General features: G+C 38.5%; 1 protein-coding gene across 5 annotated transcripts in view; it reads right to left on the bottom strand.

The window, feature by feature from the left end:
- Positions 1-932: 932 nt before the first annotated feature.
- epha7 (eph receptor A7) overlaps positions 933-21,972 on the bottom strand; it is a 121,351-nt gene continuing 100,311 nt past the window's right edge. For 2 of the 5 annotated variants that reach the window (XM_030128480.1, XM_030128481.1), the window contains exons 10-17: positions 17,748-17,873; positions 17,127-17,312; positions 15,886-15,947; positions 15,459-15,668; positions 13,762-13,977; positions 7,519-7,712; positions 6,718-6,873; positions 933-5,346 (exon numbers count right to left, since the gene is read on the bottom strand). In XM_030128480.1, the coding sequence (XP_029984340.1) occupies positions 5,232-5,346; positions 6,718-6,873; positions 7,519-7,712; positions 13,762-13,977; positions 15,459-15,668; positions 15,886-15,947; positions 17,127-17,312; positions 17,748-17,873 (1,265 nt within the window). In that variant the 3' untranslated portion in view covers positions 933-5,231. Of the gene's footprint in view, positions 5,347-6,713; positions 6,874-7,518; positions 7,713-13,761; positions 13,978-15,458; positions 15,669-15,885; positions 15,948-17,126; positions 17,313-17,747; positions 17,874-21,972 lie in introns of those variants that run through there. The other 3 variants (XM_030128483.1, XM_030128482.1, XM_030128485.1) reach the window with 2 other exon arrangements.

Here is a 21,972-nt window from a genome sequence, read left to right as displayed (position 1 = left end):
ACTAAAACTCTGATGTTTATAAAGGCCTTCACACACTGAAGATATGACAAAGAAATGACTTTAAAATGCATCATATGATGCATATGTCAGTTTTTAAAAGCTTGACACAAAAGGATTTGCCTAAGTTTACTCTTCAGAAAATGAATCTGTATGTTAAAGTGACTAATAGAAATCAGTGTGCAGGGCAAAGGTCAAAGGTCACGCAGTGTTGCCTATATTTGATTATAATGATGTTAGATTTAGCTCTTCTAAATGTTTTGTTGTTGATGTTCATTCTGCAAAAGAGCTTAAAATCACTGAAACTTTAACGGACCTCGGATCCAGTTCTGAGTAAGGCTCTCCATGAGCTCCCAGTTACATTTAACGTAACTGGGAGTCGGGGCTCTGAGCCGGCAGCACCGTGCACATGAGTCCCAGTTACATTAAACGTAACTGGGAGCTGATGAACAGCCTTACTCGGAAATGGATCCGAGGTCCGTTTAAGTCCAATGGGTTGCTGTGCACACATCTGGGTTCTGCATGACTATGGCCAGCTTTGAGCCGGAGCTTGGAGCTCAGAGCACGGCTTGGTTCTGAGTTCTGTAAACAAAACTGGTTCCATTTACAGATCTTTGAATTGGTTTCAAGAATGGAACCAACTTCACTCTGCTGCAGAGAAGTTTTGTAAATGCAGACAAAGTTTTGTAAATGCAGAAAACATTTCATAAAAGCAAAACAACAGGTTTGTAGGAGCAAAATAAGTGTTGTAGGTGCATTTTAAAAAATAAATATATACTTTTGGTTTACAAAACTTCACTTACACTTACAATACTTCACGTACGTGTACAATGTTATTTGGCCTCATCTTGACGCCATACAAAAACACACCAAAAAAACACCACCTGTGTGCATGGAAATATGTGAAATGATAAAACACTACCAAAGACACTCCAAACTTCTATAGAGATTGTATTATATTTCCAAAAATATATGTACAGTCTATTACAAAGGTTACAAAGCAAAAAGAATTGTCTATGTAACAAGAAATTATCTAATTAAATGATCTTACAGTTCTGCTGTTGGGGAAAATACTTTTGACCAGTGAATATTCTCAATACTTTCATCACAGAAAAATAAATAATAAATCAACAATTTGTATTCCTGTACAGTCAACTAAACGGCAAAAGAAAAGACAAAGTCAAAGAAAAGATGGAAATCCTATCAGCCGTCTTTGGTCCTAAATGAAAAATTATGTACAACTGAAATCTTGTGGGTGACAATAATTCCTCTGCAAGATAGAAAAATATAGTGCATTTTCAATGTATTCAGAGCTCTCTACTGAGTAATAGGTGTAAAAAACAATATAAATAAAATGTACAAGTTTTACAATTAGAACATATACAAAGATTCCCTCCAATCCAGGCTCTTTCTGAAACAATCAACAGTGCTGCTTTCTTTGGAATTATCCATCACCCTGCCAAAGCGGTGAAACACAACTCCTGAACGGCAAGATTGGAAAAATAACTTCATACTCTATCTGCTCGTCCTGATTCCAGTCAGCCTTTACATCCTCCAGACTTTAGTCCGTTTATTTTTTGTCTTTTTCTAAATTTTTTATTCTTTTTGTGTTTTTTGCTGATATAGAGCCACAACAAAACTTTTATCCAAAGTTGAGCAACCTGAAGTTCAGACGTGGGGATGAACGAGGCTAAAACGTGATGAAGTGAGCGAGTGACTGGTGTTAGTGAAGGTTGGAGATGATGTGGAGACTCGATCGATTGTATCCTGGCCTTAATCTCAATTTGGCTCAAACTGCTGTCTCCCCAGCACAGTAAAGAAGAAGGGACAGAGGTATTATAAGGTGGGGTCTGAGGGGGGGCCCCCGGGGGCCAGGAACCCTTTAAATCCAAGCAGAGAGGAGGTGGGTGGGGGGGCCAGCGTCTGCCTGTGAACTGGGGAGTTTTGTGCTGACTGTATGACTTTATGTAATTCAAAGGTCTGGCTGAGGCCCAGCTGCTGAGCTTTGCTGTATGGATAAGGAAGGGGGGGCTCAGAGGCGGTCAGGACTAATTCCTGGTGTCTTCTCACAAAGGTGAGTCCTGCTGTGAAAATGGATCTGAGCGTTCTGTGTCCACACTAAGCCGGTTAACTCCAACCCACAGTGTGAAAACAACACGCCCTTAGAACATTTACGGTTGTTTTCTTTAACACACCCTCCCAATTAACCAGCTTAACCATGATTTAACTAACAACAGCTCGACACCCTGTTTGTAAAAGATTTAAATACGCTAAGACAATCAAAGATAGATTAAAGTGACGCTCACAAACATGCTAAAATCATTATCTGATCAGTCAGTCCAGATATATTAACAACAAATGCAATTGTTAAACATTTTCCAGCTGCTGCAAATGCTGTTACTATTGACCCTTTGTCAAGTCTCATCATCCTTTTGGTGGGCCTCAAGCTTTACTAGTATGTCTCTCTACATGTCTCTAGCCAGAGATAATCTAATAGAAGTGAGACATCAGAAAGAAGGAAACAAAATGGACTGCAATGTATTAAGAGCTGTGATACAAAGTTAATTTGATTGAGATAAAACTCTTTGCTCGAAGGTCAAATGCTACCTAACTTTAACTAGCTTAGTAAACAGTTGTTAGCCACCAATGGCAGGTGTATCTGTTTATCTACTTCTCACTGATGTTTTACATTATTCCTAAACATTTGGTTTATTTCCTCTATTAATGTGAGGCCAAGGTCAGTTATAAAATATGTCATATTATAGATTCAGTCATTAGTGTCTAATCTACATCCAACCCCTTTCGGCTTAAACGTGACAACCACCTCTAGACTTTGAGGATAGTCTGTGTGCATCCAAATAAGAAATTCTTAGAAAGGGCTTAACAAAGGGTCAGTTGTTTGTGACACTCTTTGAGATTTGGACTCTTCAAAATCTGTATGGACCTGTTAGTATTTTCTGATATTATACAGACAAGTGCTCAAGGAAATACTAAGAAAGAACTGGGCGATAAGCAGTTGTCAGTTGCAGCTCTAATCACATTGTCTCTTTGCAAATCCAGATACATTAGGGAAACAGGTACATGACAAATGTGTTGTGTGATCTGTGAAACAGATCAGCCAAAATAGTCTCAGAAAGTCAAATTTTATCAAGTATTATAGCAGTATATCTGATTCTCCGAAGTAGACACCACTATACACCAGCTGAGTGTGGACGGGGCAACAAAAACAGGGAAAGGAAAGGTCTTTGAAAATATAGAATTCCCTTTTAGGTTACAGCAGCAGCAGGAGAAATAAAATGGTTTTGTGTGAACACCACTTCTGAATAACTGTATGTTCTTATCAAAGAATACTGCACCCAAACATACTTGAAACTTTCTCTTTTTTCTGTTCTTTTTTCCGCTTTGCATTGGAAATGTAGACAGATGGCACCAAATAGGTTGATTGGCTTTTAGCACGTCTTGTGCAAAGCCCCCCCCCCCCCCCCCCCCATCCCTACTACCCCCCCAAACTCATCTCTGCTTCTCATGCAAAGAACAGAGGAACAATCTTAAGAGACACTTTAATGCATGTTCCGTCACATCTACGCCTGTGAGGGATGAGCCGCCGAGACACATGAATAAACAAGCCAGTCTGTGTCGCTGCCTCCAGAAGCGGCGGCGGTTGGATTTAACGCCATGATCCGCCACCGTTTGGTCCTGCCTTTTCATACCCGAACCCCGAAGGCGCTCTTTGATTCCACATCGATGCCAGAGCATGACGTCGGCGTGGATAACCAGCACCTTTCTAGTGTTTCCAAAGGTACTTCTCATATCTGTGCAGCCGCTCAATTTAGCATTTTTACGCCATGTTAGATTTCTGTCAAATGATTAGCCTATCATAGCAGCAAAACACGACATGATTATTTATTTGATGACTTGGCTCGGCAGTTTTCGGAGCTCTTTAGAACTGTCTCTTTTAGGTCAAAGAAGTCCATTCCTTTCCTCTCTTTTCCTTGTTCCTTGTCTGTGCAGCACTCGACATGCATGAAAACCTAGCACCTTAAAAATTGAGGACCATTTCTACCTGGTAATTATTGCTCTGTTTAGTCCATCTCCTAACTGTGTCACTCGTGGCATTAAACCGTGTCCATGCACTTAATTTCACTGATTCAAGTTCCAGATATAAAAGACATCACACTACAAGGAAAGAAAAATAAAACTAACAAAAGGGAGCTCAGTCTTGTTACCCACCCTTGAAATGAACCGCAGAAAGCATCGCCACTGAAGTGCCTAAAACAGCAGCAATGTTTTTCCCAACACATTTTAAGGCAGTATTACGACAAGACCTTTCTTCTAACCACCCTTTAGAAATTGGATTTGCACAACAAAAACACTGTTTGCAACATTTTAGGCAAAATGATGGCAGAACAGTTAGCGGCGGTTTCAATACAATCTTTCAACAGTGCTGAAAACATTCCCAAAATCCAACCTTTAGTGAACGCTAGGACAAAGGATATTGCTACTCTTGATATAAAAGTCTGGTGATTCAAAGAACAATTCAGCCTCCTTGCATCTCCTTGTTGGTGCACCGTTCTGAAAAATTCCTCGTTAAAAAAATTTGTCAAAACCAACTCTGGTGTAGAGTTTGAATGGACGTTTTCCATGAGTCTGGAAAGTACAGAAATTACTTCTGATTCTGCACCCAAAAAGGTTTCCCTCTGTGTTTAGACAAAAGAGTTTACCCTGTTGTCAAGTCCAAAAAAGATAAAAACAAGTGCCACAACATGTCACTGTGGCAGACAAATCAACACAAGAGAGAAGTGACACCGCAAGAGGACATTTTTCGTTCTTTTAAAGGAAATCCATAGCAAAGTCTTCACTTAAGTTAAAGAAACATCGAGAAACCTCCTTTGCAAAGCGCTGTTTGATATGTGGTTGTGTTCATAAGCGCTTCAGGAAAAAGAAACAAAAAGAGAAAAATTAAAGGAAAAGTCGTCACGTTCAGGTAGTTTCTTTTTTCCATTGTTGATTTTTGCCCTTTTCGTCTTTTTCGTGCCCTTTGAGGAAGCGGACCACGACCCTTCACTGAGGAACAAAGGAATGGTTTCACTCCAGACACAACACATGTCCGGTTACTATGACGATTATCCCGCCCGCATCCCAGGCGCTGCTCCAGATAAGTTCTGTTTTTTACAGTTTTTGATGTTCATTCGAACCCGCCCTTGTCCGAGGCAGCCCTCCGAGCTCGCTGTCCGTCACACCTGGACACCGGTGCCGTGGAGATGCAGCATCTGGGCTCTGGTCGTCTGTATGCTGCTCATGATCTTTTTCTGATGGCCCACCAGCGTGATCCCCAAGCGCATCACATCCCTGGAAACAGATGACACATCCATCAATGCTCACAAACAGCAGAGATTTACAGCCTTTGGGTTTTTTCATTATTGGGAGTAAAGAGGAAAGAACCTCAACTATAAATTTAAGCTTGTCGATATGATCCATTTATCCATTTCAAAGATGATGGACCAAAAAAGTTCTGTCTTTACCTGGGACTGCTGGTTTACTGGGAACATGGATGTGGATGTTAATTGCAAATTTTGATGTATTTTATGTGTTATAGTCAAAATATCCACTTAATTTAAAATCTACTTGAAAGCAAAAATACAAATAATTAACTTAAAAATATACTTGTGTATAAATTCAGGTGTTAAAGGGTTAAGTCTATTACATTTAACTAATTCAATGTCTTTGCTTGCTAGATGATGAAAACACACTCAGACACTGTACAGTTACTAAAAACAAGCCAGAAAAATCCTGTTTTTCCCTCTAAACCATAGGTGTCAAACATATGGCCCGTGGGCCAAAACCAGCCCACCAAATGATCCAATCTGACCCCTGGGGTGAATTTGTGAAATGCAAAAATTATACTCAAGATATTAACAAGCAAAAGGATGTCAAAATCATTTTAGTTCAGGTTCCACATACAGACCAATATGATCAAAATTGGATCAGGCCAGTAAAATACTATTGTAATAACCAATAAATAATGACAACTATAAATTTTTCTCTTTGTCTTAGTATAAAAACAGTAAAATGACATGAAAATGTTTACATTTAGAAGCAGTCCTTTCACCAAAAATATGAATAATCTGAACAAATATGAACAACCTGAAATGTCTTAAGAGAAGTAAGAGGAATGTTAACAATATTCTGCCTGCTCCAAAATGTTTTGTGTATTTGTAGATCCACTGTGATCTGGGAGTTGTAATACACATGTAAATGGAAATGATAAACTGAGGCAGAATATGGTTAAAATTGCACTTATATTTCTTAAGATATTTCAGGTTGTTCATGTTATTCACATTTTTAATGAAACTTTGTAGACGTAAACCTTATTATAATGTAGTTAAACTTTTTCCCACTGTTATTATTTTATTGGTCCGGCCCACTTCAGGTCATATTGGGCTGAATGTAGCCCCTGAACTAACATGAGTTTGACACCCCTGCTCTAAACAGATGCATGTAGATGTGTATTTTTGATCAAATCTCCTTTAGAAGTCCCACTCTGTGTACCCTCTGGGGTGGACATAGTTGAGAATCACTGAATTACATTTCAGAGTACTCGGAGTCTGAAATGTGGTTTGTCTGAAGCAAAGGGCTGTGCAGGTGAGATCAGCCCAACACGTCTGGTGTTAATATTCTCTACTGATGCTTGACTCCTGGAGACTCTTTGTTTCTACTTACTCGATTGACATCCTGGCCACAGATTCCAGGGAACTGTATCCAGCTGCTGTGAAGTTGTCTCGGTATCGCTCCATCTTGATGGCTTCCAGCCACTCTCCCACTGAGCGGAAAGCGGTGAAGTCTGGTGTGCTCTGATCTAACAGTGGACTAATTGGTCTGCGGGATGAGCACAGAACATGTTTACGTCGTATGTGAAAAGGAAGCGTTTGGTTGAAAACACAATCAAGCGGGAGATGCGACAAAGAGGCGACCAAAGGTATCCAGCAGTGAGGCAAATTACAACAGGAGAAGAGAAAAATGCAGCTGATTGGAGGCTTCAATCAATACCAAATTCACAAACAGATACAGCATGTCATCTTTGTGCTTGTGAAAAATATTTTTGTCAATATCTTTTCAATCTGAATGCATTCACCCCCATGCAGTCTGCGTATATTAAAGCGCTCTTTAACCAGTTGTACCCTCTGAGTCTCAATCTCACCCAGGGAAAGAATGTTCTGACTGCAAATAGAATTCATTTGACAAACGTCAGAGTGAGGTCTGGAGTTCCCTCTGCACTTTAAAGTACCAGGAACTCATTATAGAGATTGATTTAAAAGCTCTGCTATTGACCATAAAGCCATAGAAGCTGCTTTGGGCTATCGATCCCCTGGGATTTATCTTTTATCTCTGAACTACAGGAGCTAAATCATCCGCTGGATGCTTTGGATCATCCCCTTAATGTGCTGAAATAAAAGGTAAAACTCTTTACTGTATGAAGCTGTGTTTCAAAACCTGATGACTTCTGGGTTTGTTTGGCCTTACCGTGTACATGTTCCCACTGGGGTTTTCAAGGTGTTGGGGTTGCGGATCATCTTATCGAGGATGCCGACGATCTGATCAAATTTGGGACGTTCTGCCCGGTCTTTTTGCCAGCAGTCCAGCATCAGCTGATGAAGGCCGGGTGGACAGTCCATGGGGGCTGGAAGACGGTAGCCCTCCTCTATCGCCTTTATCACCTGAAAATACAACACAGATGGAGTCATTAGCACACACTGACCACTCCCCTGAACCCCAACCCTAACGTAACCCCTGGCAAAGTCAATAAGTCACTGTTTATGCATATTTCATCCTTTAATCATGGAGTCAGATGTGGTTTGTTGGAAGAAATGATCTAACCAGACTGGATGGTTCTGTGCCAGGTTTGTTTCACTGAACTGGATCATGGGCAGCCGTCTGCAAGTAGCAACACTAATGAGCTTTGAGCAGTAAATGTGTTCAAACAGGTTTCTCATCATAACCCATTCCAATCTAGGAAATATTAAGTGTTTCATGAAGCTTCTATTAGAACCGCTAATGATCTGTGGGTACTTTTAACAGAACACTACTTACTAATACAGTTAAGGGGATTATGTCCATTTTATGTCTTCAAAAACTCACTTGACCTGCTGGTTAATACTGGTGATTTGAACACAATTAACAAAACTGGGATTGTGATGTCTGACAGATGGGAATCTAAGTATGGTGTCAAATATGGGAAATGTAGGAACCAGCCCTTTTTCTATAGCATCTGTGCTTTGACTTTCCAGTTTGAAATCAATAAAGTACATCTACTTATGAATTTTATACTCAGTCTGTATCTTATTGGTTGATGTTATTTTATTTATGTTTCTAATCACAATCTGAAGTAAATTTTTGAAATGTCACAAAGAAAAAAAATTCCAAACACACAACTAGTCACATCTATGTCAACTGGTTTAGAGCGAAAAAATAGGCTGTCAGAAGGTGGCGCTACAGACTACATCTGAAATGGCTGTTATAAACAGAGTAATAGAAGTAAAGTATTCTGTTTCTGTCTAAAATGCTTGTGTTACCGTTTCACATGGATGAGACCAAGCATATTTGTGGGCATAAGGGAATTATCCAGGAAACATTCCACAAACAACTAATCAGTTCTGGGTCTTAAATGTTTGCACCGTCAATTTTTTTGTCAGAAATGTGTTTATAGTTTTATTTTTTAGCGTTAACTCCTTTTTTGAAAAATTAGGAAAAATACCTCAAAGAAAATGAGGTACTGCTTTTTTAACAGACCAGAGATGGAAATATCTAAACGGGAAGCGGACTCTGTGTGTGTGTCTGAGTGTGTGTCTCGGGCATCACAAAATCTCGAAACAGCTGACTGCTGCAGTTTGGCATACTTTAGTATGACTATCAAAAACAACAAGTTGATAGGACCAATATTTTGGGAGATTAGTACTTTTGGAATACAATAGCCTTACAATCACATTGCTACGCTCATGACGGTTGACAGGAAGCGCAGTACCATGCTGCATGACGGGAAATGAAGGTATAAACAAGAACGACGCATTTACTAACTTCAATCCCTAGACATTGGTATTAATATAGTAAATGTTTAAATTTCACAGAATGATTTACCAAACAATTTTTATGTCAGTACTTAAAAAATATAGACTAACATCTTTTCCCAAAGGTCAGCTCTCCCCAGCATAAAAACTACCACATCTAGAACCCATGCTTCCTCACGGGTCAACGTGCCACTTTAACTGTAATTGCTCAAACAGAGGGCAAAGTTTAAGAGGCAGGTTTTTAGAAGTCAATCAGTAGGTTTAAATGACACCTAAAAAAACTAATGATTAGGTTAGTCTGACTAAAATGGGACTTTAATAGAGGATGGAAACATGTTAGCTCAACTGAAATCTAAGTTTTAATTAAAAAAAAAAAGTCAGACTAACACAACCAGACAATGTGATTAAAGTGGATCGAGGTTTTTGGCACATGCTCTGGAGCCCTGACCCAAGTCTTGACCCTTCAGACCAACATCATGCATCTCATCTTCACAAAAAGTAGAGTGGACAGAGAGTAAGCTTTGTACAAATGTGCAACGTTGTCCAGAGTTGTGCCAGTTTATCTCTGAGTTGCTAACTTGCTAGCTCACTATTGGCTATTGTTGTGTCTGTGATGTCATTGGCGAACCGGAAATGGTCCAATACTAACAATATGAAAGAGTAAATATCTACTCCTATCGTAGCGGAGACATGATTTCAACAATAAATCGATTACACTCCTCTGCGTGTAGACCGGGACAAAGACAACAGAACAATTTAACAGCTTAGTTGATGTACAAACATAGCTACAACTGCAGCTGTGCGTGTGAACATACTCAGTGTGAAGGTAAACTGGTCCGCAAGTCTTTGGTACAGCTTTTTGCACTTGCAGACTGTATGCCAAGATGAATGAGAAAGTATTTCTAAAAAACCTAATTTAGCAAGTATGATGTGCATTACAAGGTTAATCCTTACATTCATTTTTAGGTAAATAGTTAAGATAATTGAGTTAAAGTATGGGCGGGGAGGTAGCACAGTAGCACTGGGTTCTGTCCAGGTTCTGAGCGTCCAAACACATGCACCTAATTTGGGTTAATCTAAAATATTAAAGTGAATGGTTGCTCGTGTATATACATATGGTAACCCTACGATGAACTGACATGTCCAGTCTGAGAAATCTGATCCATAATTCATTACATAAAAAAATCAGTTAACTTTGATGTGATGTTCCCATTTAAAAGTTGAGTGAATTTATTCAGAACTAGACATGTTAAAAAAATGAAGTACATTTTAACATTTACTGGCACTAATCAGGTTATGCGTTTGTCTTTTGTCTCCTGTCAGTGCAACACATAGTGCAGCTGTTTAACAGTGAGAGCACATTCCATTCCTCATTTTTCTTCACTGGTTGAGATTCACAAGGAATTTCAAGATTTTATTGATACCTTTTTGGAAACTAAAAGTTAAAGCCTTCTGTCAACATTTGAGATACTCCTTTTTCATTCTACTTTGCTGTTTCCTGAGATTCATTTCACATGTTTTCATATGTCTAAACAAAACCTTGTACTTATCTGGCTCTAATAAATAATGAGAAAAGACCTTCTTGCATGGCCATTAAAACTAATTTACTGTCATTTGGCATCATGCATGCAGTTTAGCACAGAGTTCATTAAAAGTCAGAGGCATGAGAACAGTAGGTTGAGCGGACAGGCTATGCTTTGCTGTTCCTGCATACATTCATCAGCTATTCCTGTCAGGACTGCTCAGACAAAAATGAGTCATGGAGGGGAAAAAGTGTCAAAACACTGAAACTGTTGCGAAAAATGCAAATAATGTTCTCCCTGCATCCCCGGAGGATGTTTGCTGACGTCTTGACAAAGCGCAAAAAATTCTGACATTGATGTCTGTCAAGTAGCGGAGCGTCAAAACACCACAAACGCCACTTCGCTGCCCAGCCGTCTTGTTTAGCATTTCTATCATCTGATTGTTCAATCAGCAGGCCTGTGCTTAGCGGCCCAGGAGAATGTTAATCACGCTTTGCCCTGATACGGTGGGTGCTAAACACTGGGCACTATAGAGGAATCTGCAGCGAAAACGCACTCGCCTTCCACCATCAATCAAAGATGTGTCAAGTGTCCGACAATAAGGAACAGCTTGGAGTGGTCTGGCTCAGTTGGACTCTCACAGTGGGAGTTGGCAGAAAGCAGGCAGCAGCACTCAGAACCGTGGGTGAGTCGATCGTTACAGCAATTTGTGACATTTTAAAAAGTAGTCTGGGACTTAGTCATATCTGTCTTCATGTTAAAAAGACGTAAGTGGATTTGATTATAAGACTAAACAGAGCTCCAAAATGTCTGAATTATACTCTCAAGGTCAAGTGCTTTGAGGTTATTTCCTTATTTACATCAGTGGGTGGTGGCAGTGGTGGTGGTGGTGGCAGTGGTGGGGGGTGTAAACACAAACTCTGTACAGTTTTATAGTGTACATCACTACTTTTCTGGCCTCAGAGCAAGTAACATTGTTTTATAGCTACAAAGCTACATTTGATATTAGCTGGCTTTATCTTTTTTAACAGAAAATATGTAATAAAAAAAGAAAAAAATGGAGATAGCTACTATGACTTCATCTGCCGGTTTGCAGGTTATCATTTCAAAGCTTTGAGTAACCATTTAAGCTGCAGCCATCTTGAGCCAGAGCATACATGAAAAAGAGGGTGGCACTGGAAAGAAATACATAAAGCAATAGAAATTATTCTTAATACCTATCTACCCTTTGATTTCAAAATCATGTATTTGGGATACATTTCTCCAGAGGTCAAAAACATAAATAGATACTTATTCAGCATATTACTAGCTGCAGGAAAAAAAAAAAACAATACCTAAACAATGGATGACACAAGAACCGACAATAAATAGTTGGACAGACATAACCATGGGAATTTATAGGATGGAAAGAATAACCTTTACTGTAATTTTGGAGGTGGATTTTTTGGTGCAACACTGGAAGGGATGGGTGAGATATGTGAGGTCTTTGAGACCCCATTTTGCTGCGATGACTGCATAAATATGGACCCAAAATCCTCTACCTGAAGGAAATATGTTTTTCTGTTTTTATTTATATATTGATTCTTTACTCTGAAATCCTGTATGCCAAGACAATAATGAACTGCAACATGTTTTTGTTTTTTACACCTACTCTCTGGATGTATTTGTGTACCTGTCTAATTTTTCCATGTTTGTAAAAATCTAAATTCTTTCATAAAAAGAGAATATAAAAAAAAAGAAAAAAAAAAAAAAGAAAAAGAGGGTGGCACTGAGGAAGCTAACACTACTGCCATGGCGAACCTCTGGAAAAAAAACAGACGCACTGGTAACTGGCAACTATCATGCTAAACACTACCAAGTAACTTTCAGCCATTTGCTAAATGTTTAAACACATATGCATACGTGCAAATTGCAAAACTGACAGACAGATGTGGAGGGAAAATACAAGACTGAATTTATAATAACATGAGTAAATATATGTAAGTTAGAATTAGAAAAAGGATCAAAATAAAGCCAATGAGCCCAGAAAAAAAATAATAATTTCAAAGAAAGCCAATAGGTTCCTGGTGTTGTTAGTGTTGTCGTTGTTACACTATACTTCCACAATGACTGGCTTCAATTTCAAGATCCAGTTGTTCCCACTTGATCTGAGTAGATCCAACAGATATAAATACAACCATGGTTTTGTACAAAAATGCTAATGTTATGTTTGGAAACAGAGAGATTTGAAGAGGTGCAGTTTTTGTTCGTATTGCAGTTGGCTGCATAAAGTTTAGGGACTCATTAGAGAAAGATTAATAAATGAATAACTAGATTTATAGTCTCTAGTGTCAGTAAAACTGGAAAAATGGGGCATCCTACATTTCCCACTATGCAACTTGCCAGTATCTCTATGTACACCGATCCGTTTCAAGTACATACCCAGTTCTGTCAAACATTCTGTTAAAAGTTTTCGTCCAAGCTGAGATAACATTAAATACTTGTCTTTTAAGATCAGAGCAGATTCATGTGTTTACATTCTCGACCTAAACGTCAAAAACAAAGCATATGCAAGCTGCAGAATATGCATGAGTTGTTTGCTGTGTAATTGGTTCGACACCAATACTCACGCATTACCATAAGTCATTATAAAGTTTTAAAGACATTTGGATCAAAAGCGCTATGCATGACGAGTGTTTTTCCATTCCTGGTGTTTAGATTATTACTGCCATCAAATCCATGGTCTCAGGACTTCATTTCTATGCGTGTCCCATTTCAGGACTGTTTCCCCTTCAAATGCATTCAAACTGGATGATTAGAGCAGGACTTCTTGAACTAATTAAGCCCAAGGTTATGCCGTTCTCACGAGGGTAAGTGTGAGAAAGACTCGAAAAGAAGTGGAAAAGTTGGTTTTGATTTTCCATTTTGGGATGACTTCATTAAGGATGAGTAGGGATGGGCATTTCCATGGGTATAATTCCTGTAATTAATTCATATTATTAGAGTTATGTCTTTTTAACCTGTTAACATTCAGCAGGTCGCTGGTCCCAAAGGGTCAGGATTATATTTATGTCATGTTTAAACTCATGTTTGTGTGGGTGGTTTTTAACCCTAAGTCCAACTACAATGAAAAGATAGTAAAGCAGTCACAAATTCAACCCAGTGATCAGTGAATGTCTTCAAATGACAGATTAACTCACATCCTGATTGGACATGTCCCAGTACGGCCGTTCCCCGTACGACATGACCTCCCACATGACAATACCATAGCTCCAGACATCGCTTGCAGAGGTGAATTTACGATACTGGATGGCTTCTGGAGCAGTCCATCGGACGGGGATTTTTCCGCCCTGTTCAGTAAAATGCAGGTCAGTGGCTGGAGTAAACATCAAATTCATTACATCCTGCATCTTCCCCTAAAACATCAATTAGAGAGAGTTTTAGAATTACACAGAGTCAGAAAACTTTGCTTCATAACACACGTCAATAAGGGTGAATATTTTTAAGTGATGACCTTATCACTGCTTAGACCAACTGCACTAAACCAGACTGTCCTGTCTGATTATAAAACCTTTATTTAAACAGGAAGTCTTTAGAGAAACAGTATCTGTTTTATGAGGCATGGTCGTAGTGGCAACAAAACTTACTAGAGGTACATTAATCACAAAAAGCCGGACCACAGAGACACAAAACACATAAAAACCTGGTTACTGTAAGAATTTACATCTACCTGATACTTTGAATATGCTGAAATGTATAATGTGGGACTGATAGTTTCATATTATGCTCCTTATTATAGTTTCTTCTGTTGTGTTGTTTCACACTTTTTGTGCCATATTTTCAATGTTCCATTCTTATTTGGCTGTTATAGCTTAAATTTGAAAACGTTTTATAAATATTTACTGTCCACTGGGATGCTGTTTGCTGCAATAATAATGCAGCTGCTCTGTTATTTATCTGTGTTACATGTCATATAATATATTAGGCCTCATATGTTCCATTTTATATATACTTTCTTTATATTTCACACATGATTATTTTGTTCTATGATCACACTAGAATTATTAATACTAATGAAGTATAACAACATTTATTTGTTGAATATAATTTCCAAAGTAAATGGGCCTTTCCATGTGGTTACTTGAAATAACATATTAATTTATTGAAATTGCAAGAAATGTGCTGTATGTGAAATGTCATATTATCTGGTTATAATATGTCATATTTCAGTTTATGATATCCTGAATGAGTTGTACGACTTAATTAGAAGATAAGAAACAATGTGTTTTTACAAAACACAAAAGTGCTATTTGGAAATCTGACCTCATATCTTTTGTATTTTTTGACAAGATAACTTCACAATTCATAACAATGTGCATTTGCAGTTTTCATTCTTTTTTTGCTTTTTTTTGTTGCTTTTCACAGATTTTTACAGATTTTGCATAGTTTTAGACAATGATTCTGTTGTTTTAGCATTTGTTAGTTCACTTCAGAAACAAATGGACTAATATTATTTATTTTCTCTTTCCCCTCTATTTCCATCTATTTTCTGTGGAACATAACATATTCTTGTTCTCTGTTTTTAAGTAAATGTTGAGTTTTACAGAATATAAACAATTTTTAATTATAATATGATTTAGTGAGCTGACTTAAACTAGAAGTCAAGAAGACTATTTTTTTACAGGAAAAAATCTGTGATTTCTTTATTGTAAATCATGTGCAATATGTGATTTAGTTGCCTTTTATGAACCTCTAATAAAGGTGGTCTTATTAGGAAGTGGTTCTGACATATTGGCTACTTGTTCAGATGTGTGCAGACCACATGAGTGTGCACTGGTGTTTCTATTTTCGTTTTCATGAGTGAATTCAGAGTGAGCAGCAGCGTTAATTGACTCACAGTTGTTGTGTAGACGGCCTCAGGATCATCGTCGATCACCCTTGACAGGCCGAAGTCCGACACTTTACATACGAGATTGCTGTTGACAAGGATGTTTCGTGCAGCCAGATCTCGATGGACGTATCCCATATCGGACAGATATCTCATTCCGGCCGCTATGCCCCGCAGCATACCGACCAACTGGATGACTGTGAACTGACCATCGTGTTTCTGCGAGGGACACAAAGAAACACAAGCGGGTCAGCCATCTCCACTGACCATGAGGGAAATGTAGGTCACAGCACTGCAGCAGCTCTAGCACAAGATTTGTGATATTTATGCAATGCACAGATCCTGCTGCAGACTCTCTGCTCTATGGGACACTTTAGAAAATGAGTAGAAAAGTTTAAAAAGAGGCAGCTTTAAGACGCGCGAAGGTGATACTCACCCTGAGGAAGGCATCTAATGAGCCGTTCTCCATGTACTCTATGACAATCATCACTGGTTTCCCTTCAAAAAGACAAAAAAGACATGATTAATTGATACTTAAATTATGTTTGCTTACAAAATGCTATACAATAAATAGAGAAACTGCTTCCCAGTTATTTTTAGCAGCCTGTTTCATTGGCTTTTAATTAAAACTTACCATCTGCTCCTTTTATTACAGTGTCTAAATGAGAAAATGTTAAACAGGGAGTGTGGCTAATTTAATCAGATAGAATGTCACTCCGGCTGCAGCGCTTTTACCTCCCAAAGCTAAGTATACTTTCATTTTTTTTATGTCACCCTCCTGTCTGTGAGATCAAACAGCAAGTTCCAGATATAAGTATCAGAGTTCAAATATGAGCCAGAAAAGTATAATTCAAGGACTGGAATCGAGTCAATCCCATAGACCACCACAGCAAAATGCAGAGCAAAACACACTACAAATATGGTTTTAGTCTCTATAAATAATTCAGACTTTTGGAGCTTCTGCTTCTACAGTATCTGTGGAAGATGTTTCACTTGACAAGACCCTTGTATGAATGTAAACAGCTGGTCTGTTACACCAAATTAGCTACATTACGTCATGTTAGTATAGATTCAGCACTGGATTATATGGTCTGTCACATAGTGTCCTAATTAGTATTAGCATAAAGTAGCCTGCTACTTAGTATGAATATACAAGTTAACATTTAGCAGGTGCTTAAAATTTCTTAGTTATCGGTAGGGCTGCAATGATTAGTTGACTAGTTAAATAGTCAACACCAAAAATAATTGAGTTGACAGGTCATTAGTGACGTCATGCACTTTTGTTTAAGGAATTTTTTTTTTTTTTTATTTCATTGCTGATTGAAACTCTTGCACGTTTTTTTAGACACTGTAATTGTTCTGTTATGCCTAATGAGGTTAGCTAGCGTGTATTCTTTTATTTATACATCATTCAAGCTGTAATGTTAACTGGCACTAACCTTTACCATATAATTTAGTTTTTCATCATTTCTGCAAATTAATAAAATTATTACTTAACAAATTGAGGAACTGTGCATTTATCATTTTGAAATTTTATTGTCTGTAACATCCAGTAAATGTTAATGGAGTGTAATTTCACATATCATTGATGTTGAAATGTGGCTGCCCTTCCTACAGTCCAGCTCTTGAGTCTTTCCGATGCCAGTCACTTGGTCCTGAGTCTATGTTTGCAATTACCTCTTGTCACGACCCCCTCCAGGTGGACCACGTTGGGATGGTCAAACTGTCCCATAATGCTGGCCTCGCACAGGAAATCCCGTCTCTGTTTTTCCGTGTAGCCCACTTTTAAGGTCTTAATGGCGACTGACACGTCCCGTTTTCCAGGCAGCTTGAGTCGGCCGCTGCACACCTCCCCGAACTCTCCTGTGAGGAATGAAACCGTCCATGAGTGAGGGGCGGGCGTAGAAGCAGAAAAAAAAAAAAAATCAAGCACTTCACAATGACAAATTTATTAGTGTATTTTGAGACAAAGCAGCTGTGCTGAGGTGGAATACAAATTGGAGTGCGACATCTTGTTATACTCAGGGGAGTGTAACCGAGACCTATAATAAGACATGCTAGAGATGCATAGATACTGTCATTGACCGCCTCTGTAAAACCCATGTGGCAGCAATTTTTCAGCGGTGGGAATCTCAGCAACTGCCTCCACGAGACACAGCCCACACATTAATTGCAATGAACTTTTTTCCCTTCTTTGCAATTGCACTATCAATATACAATGCATAAAGCTGTGTCCCTACTCAAGGTGTAAATATTTAGCTGTCAGTGTGATATATGAGAGACACAGGATGGGCTCACCTGCTCCAATAACCCGCTCGATTTTAATGCAGGAGGCGTCCAACTCCTTGGCAAATTGATGGACAGCCCTGTTCGGGTCCTCGTAGGTTTCAGGGTCAATGTACGTTTTGGTGCCTGGAAATTTAACTGTAGAAAGGTAAGAGGATTACTGTTACGATTAAATATGCACAGTATGCAGCGGCGGGTGCTTGACAGGCAAACGATTACTAAGACCAGTGATTCAGAGGGAATTGCTGAACAGTTGGCGGCCGTGTCAGAGGGGTTTTCTACACAGGAAATTTCAGCACAAAAGGAAAAGGCCAGGTTTTAGTAACCTGTGCAGGAGCTGTTATGAGGCTGTTGTTACCTTTCACCTCCTGTTTTAAGTATAATGGGGCTAACCAGCTACGCTACCGTATCATGTTCCAAATTCTACCTTTCCAATGTGGATTCCAAACAAGGATGTCACAATAAGACCTTGATGTGTTCGTTTCTAATTTTCTAACATTTCAGTTTGGTTGAATGTCTCAGCGCTATTCTCCATCACACCACTAGGTGACACTTCACGGATCAAATATTCCACCCGTACAATGAAATGAAATAAACACATTTTGAAATCTATGCAGTTTTAATTCTGACTAAAATTAACAGCCCGTGATAAAGAAATGCGCACAGAGTGTTGTTATTTCTTATTTTAAAAGTTGACATAATCTCTATATTAATAGCGAATAAACCCAACAATAATCTTCTCAGATAGTAGACACACATTTTTAAGGTAGCACTGAAAAAAAAGTGTGAATAAATGTTTACTGCATCATTCTGAACACTGAAACAAATTAACCTGAATAACTGATTTAATTATTTTCTGAATGCTGTTGGAATTATATTGCAGAAACATTTTACTCTGAACTGACGATTAATATAATTTGTGTTTGTTTCCCACAGTTAGTTTCGAGCAATATCATTTAAAAAAAAAAAAAAAAAAAAGTCGATGCAGGTATTTTTGAAATTGCAGTTAACTAACTTAAATTGTTTTCTTTTGATCATGTGACTAAAATAATGTAACCTGATTGGTCAGATTAATTCTGTTTGGAGCAAATAAAGGCCTGACTCGATAGATTCTTTCAGGCTATGTGGAAGTTCCTTTGCATTTGGTTGTGGTTGCATTACAAAAAAAAAAAAAAAAAAAGATTTCAAGAAAGTGAAAAAAAATACCCAAAACAAACAAAACACAAACTTGGATAATTCTGGGAAATAACCACATGCATCACTTCTCACTTTAGGAGCTTATTAAGCCCATCTGATTAGACTTTTACTCCAGTTTATAAAGCAAGATGTGCTTACCCCACTAGCAATTTTTTTTTCTTAATAGAAGACACTTTGGTCAAGAACATTTTACCTTTTCCGAATATGGCTGTTTTTGCAGTGGGTTTGCTGTTACCTGCAAACAATTCCCAAGGCTGAAAAACATAATGTGGCTTACTGCCTCTATATGTTAATCTATAATTGACTATGTGTAATTACAATACCCAGCAAAGATTAGGTTGTGGAGGAATGTGTATTTTTAGCACAAACACAATAGCTATCATATAGTCTGTCTATAAATGAAGCTAAATGAGATTTTGTTGGAGAGTCGGGTGCAGCATTTCTAATTGTTTGCCTCAGGGAAGAGATTTGGGATTTAAAAAAAGAAAAAAAGTTCATGCATTTTCAAATAACAATGATATGGGAACACTTCATGAATATCCATGAGATGAGAGTGGAAACATTTAGAGGAAAATAGGGAAAACAAACAAGGTGAGAGAAAGGCCAGGGAAAGGGTAGGGGGTTCCAGTCAACACAGTGGAACCAAATTAACAGCAAATTACAGCATTATGCACTATTAAGTTAACAGGCCACTCGTGGGGCCATTACACTATGAATGTTAAATTCTACTGATAACAATAAAACCTGTCAACTTTAAAGTTTAATGAGATATTACAACCATAACACACTGTGTAAAGGCTGGACTGGGCAAATAAAACAACATCAGTGCACAACGCTGGAGAGACTCATTCTGCACTGCAAAAACAGCCCTAATACAAGAAGCTAAATATAACGCAACCATCTTGCATTAAACAAAAATAATAAGAATAATCTGCACAGAGCGTAAACACATTTTGCTGGGGAAGATTTCTTTAAACTACAATATGAGTATAACCACTGAAAAATCAAACAAAAAAATAAAAATCACATGCAGTGACTGTTGTTTTTATGTAAGCATAGTGTTGTAAAAGTGAAAACAGATTTTTTTTTTTTTTTTTTATTTTACAAAAAATTTAACATTAATTGCAGTTTCAGATCCGGAAACAAAGCCAACAATAACTTTCACAAACAGTAAAACAAAATTTCACTGTTATTGATTTTCAGTTCCTTATTTTGAAATGAAACAATGACTCGAGATTTGATTATAAATATATATTGCTATTGGATTAACAACAATTAAATATTTTAATCTGAGCTAAATTAAGACCAAAAAAATGCCAACATAAAAGATAGTTTTTTCAAATTTGTTCGGAAATTTTGTCGCAAAGTGCACTGTGGGAATGAAAATTCCATGCAGCAGCAATTTTGTCGTCTCTTCTTGAGTGCTGAACCCAAATGTCACCTTTACCTCCATCCACCGACTACACTCTTTCTTTAAAATAACCCTGATGAACTGTATAATTTTACGCTGTAGCAATCTAGGTTGTCTTCTTGCTGAATCTGTGAGAAACCGTTTCGCTTCCCATGATGCACTTCGCGACAAAATTTCCGAAAAGGCCAGCGTGACGTTTTGGTTTGTTATGTAAACAAAGTGGACTGTGTTTATGATGGAGTCATCTACGAAGTTGTTCACCATGAGGGAAGTGATTCAGGTGCATAAGCACGGAAAGAAAAATGGATTAGTGATAATTAGGCTATCACTCGGGTTTTACAAATGTGAAAAATAATTTGTGATGAAAGTCATACGCAGCTTTAACACAGACTCAGTATTATTACATTGAGAAGCTGTGGTTTCACTCTTACCTGTTGGGATATTATGGAAACTATTGTTTTAGCTTTTCAGTGGTTAAATCTACAGTCGACACCCAATTAAATCTAAAAGGGACTCTCCATTGAACCTAATGGAAGCTAGGGTTCGGGTTACAACACAACACCTGTACGGCCAAAATACTTGTGTTAGACTTCATTAGAAAAGGACAATGTGGCTGAAACACAACCCCTCAAATGTAACCCTAACCCATCATATTGAGTTGAGATTACTCTTCTAATGAAAAACAAGCTTGATGAGATTATGTTCAACTAAAGTCTCAAACTTAAGGAGTTTTAACATCCCTTAAATTCCTTTTGCAGTGTACAATCATAGCACAGTGTGTAAAAAGTGTGGACTGGACACACAACACAAGTGCACCCAGCTGGAGACACACTTATTCTGTGTATTGAAATAAAGCATGTGGTCCAATCCAGTGTAAATACAACAAATGCATTGTGCTGCTGCAGCTCACATTTCCCTCCACTTGCTCCCATAATTGCTTCGTCCATCCGAGATGTCAGCGGATCTGATAGGACACGTCTTATCGCCACTTCCTCGGCGTTACATGGCAGACAAATTGGGCCTCTACGTCGGCGTCTCATACTATCTGGCTTCTGTCGCGCTGGCGGTTTGATGTTGTGCAAAGGCTCCCTCTATTAAGCCTGGCCTTGTTTGTGTTTTCCTGGGTTTTTATACACGTTTCCTCAGCAGGTGGACCTGGTTCTGCTGAGCTGGATCTGTCAGATACTTAGCGGCGGCCAACCCGGCCTCACCGGCGCCGCCTCTGCTTCGTGACACCCCCTGACCCTTTGTTTCCAAATCAGCAGTTTGCCTACAGCGCGGATCATTACGGCTCCACTTGGGGAATCTGTCTGCAGCTGTATCTCCAGGGGCATCATTAGGGGTGGTGTATCGGTGTTAGGAAAAAAAAAAAAAAAAGACCAAAAAAAAAAAAAAAAACCTTCTGATAGAGCGACAGAGCAAACTGTGTGTACACTAGAAACTGTGTTTGTCACCAGCTAAAAACTGTCTGAAACACTCCTTCCTTTCGGGTCAGACTCTGCTTCTCCCTCTTCGACAGCTGTCATATTTTAGTGTTTGGAGTTCTCTGACTTCTTCATCTGCACTGTCGGTCTATCCTATCAGCTCCAGATGTTAGAACCATTATTCTCTGGAAAATCACATGCACTG

The sequence above is a fragment of the Sphaeramia orbicularis genome, chromosome 24 (genome assembly GCF_902148855.1).
Source record: "Sphaeramia orbicularis chromosome 24, fSphaOr1.1, whole genome shotgun sequence".
Lineage (NCBI taxonomy): Eukaryota > Metazoa > Chordata > Actinopteri > Kurtiformes > Apogonidae > Sphaeramia > Sphaeramia orbicularis.
Note: the sequence above shows the minus strand (reverse complement) of the source record. Positions and strands in the feature narration are given on the sequence as shown.